Source organism: Orbicella faveolata, unplaced genomic scaffold (assembly GCF_042242905.1).
Source record: "Orbicella faveolata isolate gen_17 unplaced genomic scaffold, um_ofav_v1 contig_25, whole genome shotgun sequence".
Taxonomy (NCBI): Eukaryota; Metazoa; Cnidaria; class Anthozoa; order Scleractinia; family Merulinidae; genus Orbicella; species Orbicella faveolata.
The window spans coordinates 1,877,501-1,890,793 of record NW_028301553.1 but is presented as its reverse complement, the minus strand read 5'-3'; the positions used below and the strand labels follow the sequence as shown (position 1 = coordinate 1,890,793).

The 13,293-nt window shown below is 39.5% G+C and overlaps 1 protein-coding gene across 2 annotated transcripts; it reads right to left on the bottom strand.

Moving 5' to 3' along the window:
* Positions 1 to 39: 39 nt before the first annotated feature.
* On the bottom strand, positions 40 to 10,210 carry LOC110040276 (lactadherin-like). Of its 2 annotated transcripts, none has more exons than XM_089293990.1 (6): positions 9,791 to 10,210; positions 6,222 to 6,284; positions 4,048 to 4,100; positions 2,873 to 3,324; positions 1,786 to 2,063; positions 40 to 839 (listed from the first exon to the last, which is right to left on the bottom strand). In XM_089293990.1, the coding sequence occupies exons 4-6, from the start codon at positions 3,285 to 3,287 to the stop codon at positions 702 to 704; spliced, it is 831 nt and encodes a 276-aa protein (XP_089150116.1). In that variant the 5' UTR covers positions 3,288 to 3,324; positions 4,048 to 4,100; positions 6,222 to 6,284; positions 9,791 to 10,210; the 3' UTR covers positions 40 to 701. The 2 variants fall into 2 exon arrangements, with proteins under 2 accessions (XP_089150116.1, XP_089150115.1); XM_089293989.1 differs by lacking the exon at positions 9,791 to 10,210 and adding an exon at positions 8,318 to 9,002.
* Between the last annotated feature and the right edge of the window lie 3,083 nt (positions 10,211 to 13,293).

The window sequence follows — 13,293 nt, the reverse complement described above, 5'->3', positions numbered from 1 at the left end:
CTCAAGGATTTTCTCCATATTTAACAAACTTCAACACTATGTAAATTCAAGTTTTATTCCAAATATTGGTGGAAGATGGATCGATATATACAATAAACATGTGCATGTGATACACTATTTAGCTACTGGAAGGAAAAGGAAGCAACCCAAGGATTTTCTCCGTAGTTTTACAGACTTCAACGCTATGTATATTCAAGGTTTATTCAAAATATTAAAGATGGATAAATATATACAATACACGGATCCCACAAGTACATGTGACATGACACACTATTTAATCACTAGAAGGAAAGGAAGCAACCCTAGTAAACTAAGAGTCGCTACTTTTAGAACATTTCGGCTGTTTAGGAGGGACACTCTTTATTAAACGTACTCGACTTTCCTGGAACTGAAAAGTCGAAGTAAGCTTTTAGGCCGGTTGTTCAAGGTGTAAACGCATCATCTATGTTGCTTGAGCTTGGAACCACTGTCAATGCGGAAACCTCGCCATAGTCAATCACGAAGCTCTTTTTTTTTTGGCTTCTGTGTCTTGCCGCTGACATTTTATGCCATTACAAGGATTTTTTTTTTGTTAATACCGCGTGTAGTTCAGTAAATGGTCGAGTCTGTATATGAAAGATGACAAACCAAACACACGCATGCTCATACGCGCTAGTAGGAATGTGTAGTGAATCCCATAAGCAAGTGCGAGGTTGTAGCTATTAGTAACCGTACACTTCTAGCCTCATTGCAATACATGAAGACCAACTTGAAGGATAGATTCTAATCCATGTGGCGTAAAGAGGACTTGAAAACTTGTTTGTGACTACAGTGTTCTTGTCCGAGTTCGCCTTATATGCCTGCATAAACAATGAAGATGAAATATAATTTGAATTTTTTTGCTATAAACTCGAAATCAAACTAAAAGGATTTTTTATTCGCAACAATAATTAGGATATGATCATAACAAACTTAGGCTCGCGGACTGATTGTTAATCGCCCATTCCGGGGGGGTACTCCCATATAAAAAGGGTGGGGATGCTCGTAGTACCTTTAAAGACCCCAGTCAGCCTCTGCCATTTTCGATGCCATCGAAATTATTGATGTTACACGGTGATGTGAAATCTTTTTGCTTTCCTGTAAGTTGTGTGCCTGAAAGTATGTCTCTTTATATTTAGTAGTTTCACAGTGATTTCCTTTGGTTCGACATGCTCCGAGTAAAATGTAATAGCCAAACTCTCGTATGTAAACAAAAACAAAGGTATGGCTGACTATGGCCCTTTAAGAATTAAAAGAGCTGTTTTGGTATCTCTTAGAGTGTTCAGCCTCAAAAGGTCCTCAGTGAGAGCTTTCGCGGTACCTTTTAGGTTATTGAGCCAAAAAAACGTACGACAGGAGATATGTGATAATCAACTTTACGAGTAGAAAGTATTTGAAGAAATCGTTTTTATCGTTATTTAAAAGTGTCAGTTAATGTGTTGTTTTAGAGTTGATACCTCTTAAGGATGAAATAAATTTAAGGTTACGCCCACAAAACAGGGAATTGGTATCTCTCCGGGGTTCTTTACAAACTTTGCGACAACCACCCCCGTCCATTTTATATGGGAGCCCCCCCGCCCCCGCCCCCGGGTCATAACTGTGTCTCATATCTAATGTGCTCTCGTGAGATAATGGTTAAATACAAAATGCCTGAATTCAAAGCCAGGATTAAAATGTTATTACTCTCAACAGTCTACAACTCGGCTTCATTGACGAAAACCCGATTATGAAACAAATGAGCGGTTAGGGATACAATGAATTCTTTACCTCAGAGTCAACTACCACAGCGCTCGCAGCACCATATCGAATAGAGAAACTCTTAACCCAACAACCATCCTTTGGGGCACCTTGGGTAGCTATGGCAACAATCCTTACCACTGTTGCAAACGTCACCACGATGTATTCAGTGGTTTTATCGTTTTCTGGCATCCAACAGGATTGACCATTCAGTCGCCCTTTCCACGCATCATAATCAGTCTTTTCAGACGAAGCTTTTATATTACCATCAGGAATTGTACCACTTTCCATCCCTAGTGCTTGAAGAGCTGTTTTAAAAACACAGTTAGTAATAATCTGGTAGACCCTGACTTAAAGAAGCTACGTCACTACATGTTTCCGCATCTTGAATAGTTTTGCCTAAACTTTTCAAGTTCTTCGTTTGTAATCCGTGTCAATCTTCTCCATCCCGAACCATCCTTGTTCGTTCATGGTTTATCATTATCTCTTTAATGTCTCTCTATCTTAGTAAACTGCTATTTTCAGGCTTCGTTCAATATAACGGTATTTCTGTACGTGGCCAAAATCATGACTCAGAAATCGTCATTTGGTGAAATCGTTAGCCTATCGACAAATGATTTGCGGCAAAAACGACCGTGTGAACTGGAGAGAAAAAGACGTGAATGTAGTTTACTTCTATGCATGCTTTACTGACACACAGAAAAATTCAAGTTCCCCCGGAGGCAATAGACTGGAATTTCGACAAAGTAATAAGCAATGGATGTCGACGAAGTGGATGGCTTTGTGACTTATTTAAAGGACCATTCATTTTGCTTCTTTCATGGTATTTATGTTGCTGAAAACATAACTGGCTAGAGATCGAGTGATTGAGCTGGTGCCATCTGTGGAAATCAAATTAGCCCACTAAGTTACAGTGCGATGCCAGTTCCATCGATTGTAAACTTCATTGTTTGGTTCCCTGACAGCCACAGTTTTCGCCTGTATGTTTGTTTACCCTGCAGTTGGTATATATTTTCCTTACCCGCCTCCTAACTAGGGCTACCAAAAAGTTTTGCCTTATATTTCTAAGCACGCTTTTGGTTCACATGAGTATAGCAAGAGGAAAAAATGTTCTTACTTTCGCAACGAGGTCCACTGAATCCTTTCAGACACTTGCACTTCAGAGAAGGTCTGCTAACACAAGTTCCTCCGTTCTCACAGCGCATGCTCGCACAAGGGTTATAACTGCGAATCACCATACCCATGTAAAATGATCCCTTCTGTTTCACCAAGTCACCAGGAAAGTATTCCTTGGTTGCGTCGTTCAGTTGGCACGTTTTGTGCAATGAAATGTAGTTGACACTGAAGCATTGCGGCTCCAGTTCACAGGAAAATGTGCAGCTCTCAAAAGACTTGTGATTGAGAGTCTGCATCACGTGACCAGTCAGGACATGATCTGTATCTGAAAAACTGGTGCGGCAACTGTTGGAGCCAGCAGTGTTCTTAGGAAAAAGGCTTACGAAGAGTAAGATGAATTCCAAATACGGTAACATCTCCAGTACGTTATTCAAAGGACAAGAATAAAGGCACCTGAAATATTAATAACACATCAGGCTATGTTGTTTGCGGTAGTGCAAATTTATACTCCGTGGTATAATCACTCATGTACATCTTTACTTGGAACCAACGTCTAGTAGGATGTCAGGTTCCTAAAAATATATAAACAAATAAATTACAATATTCAGAGACGTAGCAGAACAGCCGTGGCTGGTTTCCATGCAGGTTCTCTATCCGGTCGAATTAGAATTTGAAGATGTCGGTTTTTGTTGAGATAGGAAAGCCGGAGAATCCGGCGAAAAAAAACATCGGAGCAAGGCGAGAACCAACAACAAACTGAATCCAGATATGTCACCAGGCTGGAATCGAACTCGGGCCTCACTGGTGGGAGGCAAGTGCTCCGCCATCTCTGCTAGCTGGGTTTCTTTTCTAGGGGGAGGGAACAGGTGTAATTTAATTCTCATTGGACTGAAAAAAAATCAAAGCTGTTAAAGAAATACAGCGCGATCTCCCAGAAATTTCTCCCGTGAGCTTTTTAATATCATCACGGCAAGTTATTCTTGTTAGCCACTCGGGATGACTTGCAGCTCAGCCTGCCACGCTTTGCCGAACGTTAAATAGGGTGTTACAACATAACTGAGTTATTCTTCCATGAAGATATCGTCTGATACTAACTCATTCAGTAAGCATCATGGTATTGTGATCACTGATGCATGTCACCTTGGAGATTATCACTGTACTAGAACATATGCCTACCATTAGAAGGCCTCAGTCTTTTACATTGGCGGTTATGACTTCGATGGCTAACCCTGGAATGGCAATGTCACAAACAACAAAGAGTTAATATATCGTTCCTCTGGCGGAGTACTCGCTAAATTGCTCAATATCTAAGACAGGATTAGTGTTGTTTATAGTCTGAGTGGCTTGAAATTCAAATTGTGGATATCTTCCTTTAAAATTTGCGTAGGATTTGTTTTCTGTCATAGTAAATAAACATTCTGATTAGTTTTAATTTGTTCAGGAAACTAAATTTGTTTTACTGAAACTGTGACTTGAGATTAATGCAATAAAAATTCTGAAAAAAACCAAACGTTTATGTCTTCACTGGGGTGAAAGATTCATGATAACTTACTAGTAAAGAACCTTTGCTGTTTCGACGAATTCATAATTTTATCCCTTTTATATTTCTAAGGTAGTTTATTTGTCTTGGTGATTTGCGCATGACGTCATCAAAATTCAGTTGTAAAATCTAGATTGTTTGCTCAATAAAGCTGCCATTTAATCTTTGAATTCTTAAAATTAATGATGGCTCTATTCAGGGTTCTTTTTTTTTACATACAGGTATGACCTCGAAACTCCTTCTTCAAACTTGTATTTTGTTTTTGTATTTTATTGTTTCTTTCTCATTTTCTCTTGACGTTACCTCACAATTTGTACTGAAATTTTTGTATCGCGGGTGACGGTAAACGGAAGAGAGTAGATTTCTTTCCATTCCAGGGAAAGATCTGGATATTTCAGCTTTATTTTCTTTGAGAGGAAGGAACCGTTTGCTTTTTTCGTCTAAATTCACTGCAAAGCATTTTCGATGTAACTTTCAAAACATTTACCTTAGTGCTTTCTATGTTAATTTGAAACGTGTCGTTCAAGGGAGGACAAATATGCTGTTGACTTTGTCTGATGATAAGCTTCCATTCGTTAGGAATAGAATTAACGATGCCCAGTAATTTAAAAAATTAAAGCGAACAGGAGATAGTCGAACTTGTAATAATTTTTCACTTCCGAAAAAAATACCATTGTCAGATATCAAATCTCCTATTTTAACGATTCCATGGACACCCAGATGTTTTATATAACACGACTTGTTCTCAATACGGATAAACTTATTGTTCTATAACCTTGACACTGTTCCATAACCTTGACACTGATAGCACAACCACTACAAGAAAGAAAACGATGTCAATTTGTTCAAATATCGACTTTTCAGTTGTTCTTGATGGAATAGTGATCACGTTCTTAGCATTTATCGCCAATGTTTTTAGTTTACTTTCTCTCAAGTTCATTGACATAAATAAACAGTTTTAATTGCGGGCGGAATTCATTGATAAATTGATATTGATTAAGGAAGTTTAAAGTATGTGAGGGGCGTGTTCTGTTGTAGAGCTGAAAAAGAAAAAAAAAACTTCCGTTCTTTGCCTTTCTCATGTGTTACGTTTCTATCCTGTTCCAGCTAAGGCCTTCATTTGGCCGAGGAGAAGCTTGAAAATGTACAAAAAAAATCTCTGTGGAGGACCCTTCATATCCCTCCCCCTTTTTTTTTTCTGGGATCGAGTTTCATCCAGTGCGTCTGCTGTGGAGCGTCTGCTGTATAAAGTGTTAGATACGGATAAGTCATTGGATCATTTCCCGAAGGTTTGACTGTAGTCTGCTTTCGAATCACATAACTGATGAGCTGCATGGATTTTCGAATGATTAAAACCTCGGTTGAAAGTTTTAGGCCAGAAACGGACAGGAGAATTTTCAACCCATACATGACACCGGGCCGGATTCGAACCCGGGCCACATTTGTGGAAGACGAGCGCCACTCCATCCCTCCTTCCCAGTTCTCGTTCCTTGGATTACTTTTCTAGGGGAAGGGAACAGGTGTGATTTATTTCTCATTGGATTGAAAAAATCCAAAATTTTAAAGAAATACAGCGCGATCTCCCACAAATGTCTCCCGTCAGCTTTTTGATGTCATCACGGCAAGTTATTGTTGTTAGCCACTCGGGATGACTTGCAGCTCAGCCTGCCACGCTTTGCCGAACGTTAAATAGAATATTACAACATAACTGAGTTATTCTCCCATGAAGATATCGTCTGATAATAACTCATTCAGCAAGCATCATGTTTTTTTGATCACTGATGTACGACACACTAGAACACATGCCTACCGTAAGAACGCTTCTTTGACATTGGCACTTATGACTCCAGCTCAACAAGATCGACGGCTAACCCTGGAATGAACATGCCACAAACAGCCAAGAGTTAAAATGTTGTTCCTCTGGCGAGGTATTTGCTGAATTGCTAACTACTTAAACTGTGACTTGAGATTTATGAATTAAAAGTTCTGAAAAAAAACAAAAGTTTATGTCATCACTGGGGTGAAAGATTCACGATAACGTACTAGTAAAAACCTTTTCTGTTTCGACAAACTCGTAATTTTGTCTCTTTTATATTTCTAAGGTAGTTTATTTGTGTAGATAGCTTGCACTTGACGTCATCAAAAGTCAGTTGTAAAATCTAGATTGTTTGCTCAATAAAGCTGCCATTTAACCTTTGAATTCTTAAAATTAATGATGGATCTATTCAGGGTTTTTTTTACATACAGGGATGACCTCGAATTTCCCTCGTCTAACTTATATTTATTTTTTTGTGTTTTATTGTTTTTATTTGTAGGTTGTACAAGAGCTACGAGCGAAAAGGTACTATAATGATAGTTTTACAATTTTACATAAAAAAGGGAAAAAATGTGAAAAGGACGAACACAAAAAATAAAAAAGGAAGCAGAGAGGCCTATTAAATAGATCTATACATACACTATCACAAAAAGACTAAATTAACTGAATCAGGGTAAAGATTTGTTCTATTTTTTATGATGTTTCACCAATTTATTGCTGGTAGCTGCAATTTTCTGTTCAATCTGGTAAATTGCTTTAACCTTGGCTATGAAGACCTTTAAAGGAGGATGTATGACATTTAATTAACATTTATAAATATAATATTTAGCTAATAAAATAATATGGTTTAGAATATGAAAGTCCCCTACGACATTGAATACTCCAAAAATTTCATTTTCTAGCGTTAAGGATGTTGAGATTATCCTTTGTTCAAAAATCCAGGAAAAACTGTAAATGCTCAGGAGACTCGACTTCTGTTTGACAAAAGGCGCAAAGAGGAGAATCAATCATTTTAAATATGAATAATTTATCAAATGTAAAAACAATGTTATTTAACAATTTGTACAGAAATTCCCTAGTTTGTAGTGTCGTCTGCGACTGTAAACGGAAGAGAGTAGATTTCTTTCCATTCCAGAGAACGATCTGGATATTTTAGCTTGATTTTCTTTTGAGAGGAAGGCACCGTTTGCTTTTTGCGTTCAAATTCATTGTAAAGCATTTTCGATGTAACTTTCAAAACATTTACCTTAGTGCTTTCTATGTTAATTTGAATATGAATTTGAATATGCTGTTGACTTTGTTTTATGATAAGTTTCTATTCGTTAGGAATAGAATTAACGATGCCCATTAATTTAAAAAGCGGACAGTAGATAGTCGAGCTTGTAATAATTTTTCACTTTCGAGAAAAATACCATTGTCAGATATTAAATCTCCTATTTTAACGATTTCATGGACGCCCAGATGTTTTATATAACACGACTTGTTCTCAGTAAGGATAAACTTATTGTTCCATATTGTTTGGTTCACAACATCGTCATAAGAAACAAGGTTTGTTGTATTTAAAATCAGACCACGCATCGAGACACTTTTTGTAGAAGTCCGGTAGATAAATAGGAAGATTACGGGTATCAAAATTGCAGCATAGAATATATTTTTTACAGATTGTTATATGAATTTTTTATGAAAAAAAAATTGGAATAAACATATATGGTATGGCAAAGGCCAGGCAGATGTTTTATTTTGCTTCTCAGCTACGTTTCCTCTCCTTGCATTCATGCGTCAGTCTTAATGTATATAAGTTAGTATTTCAGTTAGGCGAAGTTAAATAAATAAAAGTCTGGATCAGCAAACAGTATAACTGGCTCGAGTTTGAAGCCGCGTACGGTGACAGTTATATTTTTTGCTTCATATTTGTTCTAGCCTTATTTATTAAAAAAAAAGAGATGGCTAGACGAATTAATGAAGAACACAGTCGCTCTAGGCAAATTTAACCTTAGCCGGTGCAGCATACATACGAGTGTAGCGGCTCACGAACGGGAACCTGAATCAAAAAACCAAAAATAAAAAACCCAGGCAGATGGTTATCTTACCTTGAGCAAACTTGCTATCTCTGGTGTTGAGCCCTCTTAACATTATGAGAGGAACATCCTTGATAAATGTTTTCTCTTTCACTGATAATTTCGTTACCTGACAGGCTCATTGAATTTTCGGTTATTCCTCAGGATATGACTCCGCGATGGGAACGAATGAATTTATTATTGCGCAACTCGTAACTCCGGTAAAAGGAACTTAACATCCTATTGAGGACAAATTTTCGTAAAACCAAGTTAGACAAGCTGTCAAAATCGCGGGCCTGCACTGGTCAAACTTTGACACTGATAGCACGACCACTACAAGAAAGAAAATAATAACGATTTGTTCAAATATTCACTTTTCAGTTGTTCTTAATGGAATATTCATCACGTTTTTAGCATTTACCCCCACTCTTTTTAGTTTACTTTCTCTCAAGTTCATTGATATAAATAAACAGTTTTAACCGCGGGTCGAATTCGTTAACAAATTGATATTGATTAAGGAAGTTCAAAGTCTGTGGGTAGCGTGTTCTGTTGTAGAGCTGAAAAAGAAAAAAAAACTTCCGTTCTTTGTCTATCTCATGCATGTGTGACTTTTCTATCCTGTTCCAGCTAAGGCCTTCAGTTGACTCGGGAGAAGCTTGAAAATGTGCAAGACAAATCATTATGGACGACCCTTCATACCCCTCCCCTGTCTTTTTTAATTTCTCGTCGTTTAAGAGAGGCAAAGGAGAGAGATCCTGGGATCGAGCTTGATCGAGTGCTAGAACTGAATTTTTCTGGGATCTCATAGCAGATAATAATAAGAATAATGACAAATTGCGACAGAACATTTCTTAAAAGCATTAAAGCTGAATTAAAAATTGACGACGTTTCGACGTTACCGTGACGTCATTATTAAGTCAAAAATGTATAAAAACTAGGTTCCAGAAATACTAAGACGAACAATAAGTGATGAAAATAATTACAAAAATTACAAGTTAAACAAAAAGCTTTCGCACGTATGGAGTCCGTTTGGACGTTAAAATTAGGTTTGAATTTCTTGATGTAAAGCATTTCAAACACTAAACAATCAAATTTGTATTGGCACTTTCTCAGAATCTTGAAATGGCTCTAATTCAAAAGATCGCTCCTACCGTGCGCTTCATGAAAATGCTTGCCGATTGCCGAATTGTTATGTTCAGCTGACGTTGAAAAAGGTGTCGGGCTGTGTAGCCGACACAATCAGCATCATTGCTGACCACAGGCGGCCCAAGCTCTCAATGTTATCCTTTTTTTTTCCTTTTTATGCGAACGTTCAGGCTAACGTGACATATGGCATGTACTATTACATAACGACCGAATTTGACCACGCGAAACATGACTCTCGCCTTGCAGCATATGGAGGTGTTGTGTTACAACGGTTTGAATTTATAAAGGTTTGTATGGAAATGCAACGGCTTTGCTTGAAAAGCCAATTATTCTTATATTTTGGGAATAAAATCTACTTACCCTGTTGCTGTGTTGTATTCTTTGTTGTTTGCCAGCTCCTCGGGCCGATCTCACGCGATTTCGGCGAGTTGTCGTTCTGTGGGTTTCCACTACTAAAAGAAAGACAAGGGCGGACACTGATTTCCGGAGTGCCCGCCGCTCGGAGCGAATAAATCCAGTGAAAATAACCCTGCCGGCTCAATTCCTCCGTAGAATCGAAGGAGAGATGTTGAGGTTCCATGTCAGTTCACTCGCTACGCGATTCCGTCCACAACGCCTTCGCAACGATACATTTATTTCGAGATTGCTTCGCTCGCAAACTCGAAAACAGCCGCGTCACAAAAGTTAGGACACTTTCGCGGTGTTGGGTAACTATAATTAGCCCGACCGGGGGTAGTCAGCAACGATTTGTCAACGGTCAAACCAAAATGCCCCCCGGGTACCCTCGTGCTTTAGTTGTCAAACCCATAAAGGGAGTGCCCGGTTACCCGGGGAGCATTTTGGTTTGACCGTTGACAAATCGTTGCTGACTACCCCCGGTCGGGCTAATTATAGTTACCCAACACCGCGAAAGTGTCCTAACTTTTGTGACGCGGCTGTTTTCGAGTTTGCGAGCGAAGCAATCTCGAAATAAATGTATCGTTGCGAAGGCGTTGTGGACGGAATCGCGTAGCGAGTGAACTGACATGGAACCTCAACATCTCTCCTTCGATTCTACGGAGGAATTGAGCCGGCAGGGTTATTTTCATTGGATTTATTCGCTCCGAGCGGCGGGCACTCCGGAAATCAGTGTCCGCCCTTGTCTTTCTTTTAGTAGTGGAAACCCACAGAACGACAACTCGCCGAAATCGCGTGAGATCGGCCCGAGGAGCTGGCAAACAACAAAGAATACAACACAGCAACAGGGTAAGTAGATTTTATTCCCAAAATATAAGAATAATTGGCTTTTCAAGCAAAGCCGTTGCATTCCCATACAAACCTTTATAAATTCAAACCGTTGTAACACAACACCTCCATATGCTGCAAGGCGAGAGTCATGTTTCGCGTGGTCAAATTCGGTCGTTATGTAATAGTACATGCCATATGTCACGTTAGCCTGAACGTTCGGATAAAAAGGAAAAAAAAAAGGATAACATTGAGAGCTTGGGCCGCCTGTGTGCTGACTGACAATAAACAACAGACAACAATAGACAACATCTTAGAGAAGAATTTCAAAACGACTACAAAGATCTCAGGGAGGAGTGCTCTTTTCCTCGCCTTGTCACCATCGTGCGAATGCTGAAAACTCTTCGTAAATACCAATACGACGAAATGTTGAAATGCCATGTCAACAAGCTCTCACGCTTAATTTCAAGGAAGTTTGTTAACGAGCACATAAACAACATGTCTTCATACCGCCTCTCTTTCTTCGGGAAGCTTATCGTCTGCAGGAGTTTGAAGTTTTCTATACCACAGAAAGTTTCATGAGGGTGGCAAAGGTGAGGTACCAATCAACCATCACGTTGAATTTTTCTATTAAATCAAGCATCACTGCGAATTTTTTTTCACCAATCACGCGTCACTTAAATGAAATAAAAACGTCGCCAATTTTACTTTCTCGACCCTAAAAGCGTCATTAAAAGAAGAACTTTCCCGATTCAACCACAAAAATTCATCGGCAAACATATGACCTCTCACACGAAAACGTTACTTACGGTATCCGTTCGAACGGCTGAACGCACGGCAAGTGACCTAGCCTGCGAACAGGCTCCCAGCGAGGGCGGAAAAAAAATCCGCCGGGGGCGGAAAAAAACATCCGGCGAGCGAAGCGAGCCGCTCAGCGCGAAAAAAAAGAGTTTCGTGAATTGCGCTCCCCCTCGTCACCATTCCCCTCTCGGCTCTCCCCGCTCGCCCTAGACCACACTTGGCTAGTTCGCATTAAACCCATTAACCCAACCGGGAGCCTGTTCCCAGGCTACAAGTAAACGGATAATTTGAATAGCGGTAGTCAGTTTACTTGTTCCAAGATATCTTAAGACCACTGGGTTCTACATGAGTTGATAACCACTCAATGTAATGAGTAATGACTCAAGAAACAATTTAAACAAATGCAAAGTGTGAAGGTAAATGTGAGGGATTCATGAGATCTGGGCTGTGTAGGTATATGTTGGGAATTAATACGATGAAATGTAGGTATATGTGAGAGATTAATGAGCTGTATGTAGGCTATTTAGGTATATGTGGGGGATTAATGAGATGAAGGCTGTGTAGGAATAATTGGGAGATTAATCAAATGTAGGCTGTGTAGGTGTATGAGGGGGATTAATGAGATGTAGGATGTGTAGGTATATGAAGGGGATTAATGTGTAGATTTCTGTACGGGATTAATAAAATGTAGGCTGTATAGGTATATGTGGGGGATTAATGAGCTGTAGGCTATGCTGGTATATGTAGAGGATGAGGGGATATGAGAGGATATTGGGGGATGTTGGAGGGGACATTGAGGAGACACCAACCATGCGGGTGGTGTCGAACTTATAAAGCGAAAGAACAAAAGGCTTGGCTGTGAGCCAATGAGAAAGCACTGACGTCATAGCCAAACTGGACAAACGAGTTTCTGGCACCGGCTGGACTTGATTATTCAAAATGGCGGACATACCTAATTTAAGGTTATAATATGCTAATTTGCCAAACAGTCACCATATGCACGCTTATGTCCTGTAACGGCTTTGCAATTTATGCTATACTTGCAGTTGTATATTAAAATAAGCGTTCGCCTTGTGTATCTTGAGTTACGGTAGACGTTCGTTTAAGGTTCTCTCTGCCATCTAATATTACATGTTGCAGCGAAAGGGTACCGTCTACGAATGCCTACCGTCTACGAATGCCTACGAGCGAAACAACTTTCGGTGCCTCGCCGCCTAAAGCATCACAATTTTCAATGTTTTTCCACCAGATATCATTGTCTCCGCAACATTTAGATTTGAGGTCAATTAAGTAGCGAGATCCTCGAGAACTGGAAGCTATGGAAAGAGAAATACTGTAATAATTACTTGGTTTGGAGTGGAAAAGCTCCGAGTATCAACTCGCCATGTTCAAGGACGTTATTGATGACGATGGGCTTTAAGTGTTCAAAGCCTTAAGCTATACTGAGGAAGAAGATGCAAACGATTGCCGTGTAGTAATGGGGAAGATGAAAAGGTATTCCATCGGCGAAGTAACGTAAACGAGATTGTCTCAGCAGGAGGGGAAAACTTCCTACCGAAACGCTCGACTACTTAATCGCTGAATTAAAAAGGACTTAAGCAAAGAACTGCAATTTATGTGATTTTTTACTGTTTTTACACGATACTCTCATCAGCGTGCGACTGGTCTTAAAGCATGAGCAAAGCACAAAGTAGCCACTTAGGATGACAGACCCCAGTCGTTAAACAAGTGTATCGACCTTCCAGCATCCGAGATGCAAATCGGGGATCATAATAACGAAGATGGCGACGCCGAGGACAACACCTTGTAAAATTGAATTTGTCCAGGATGCCTATAGT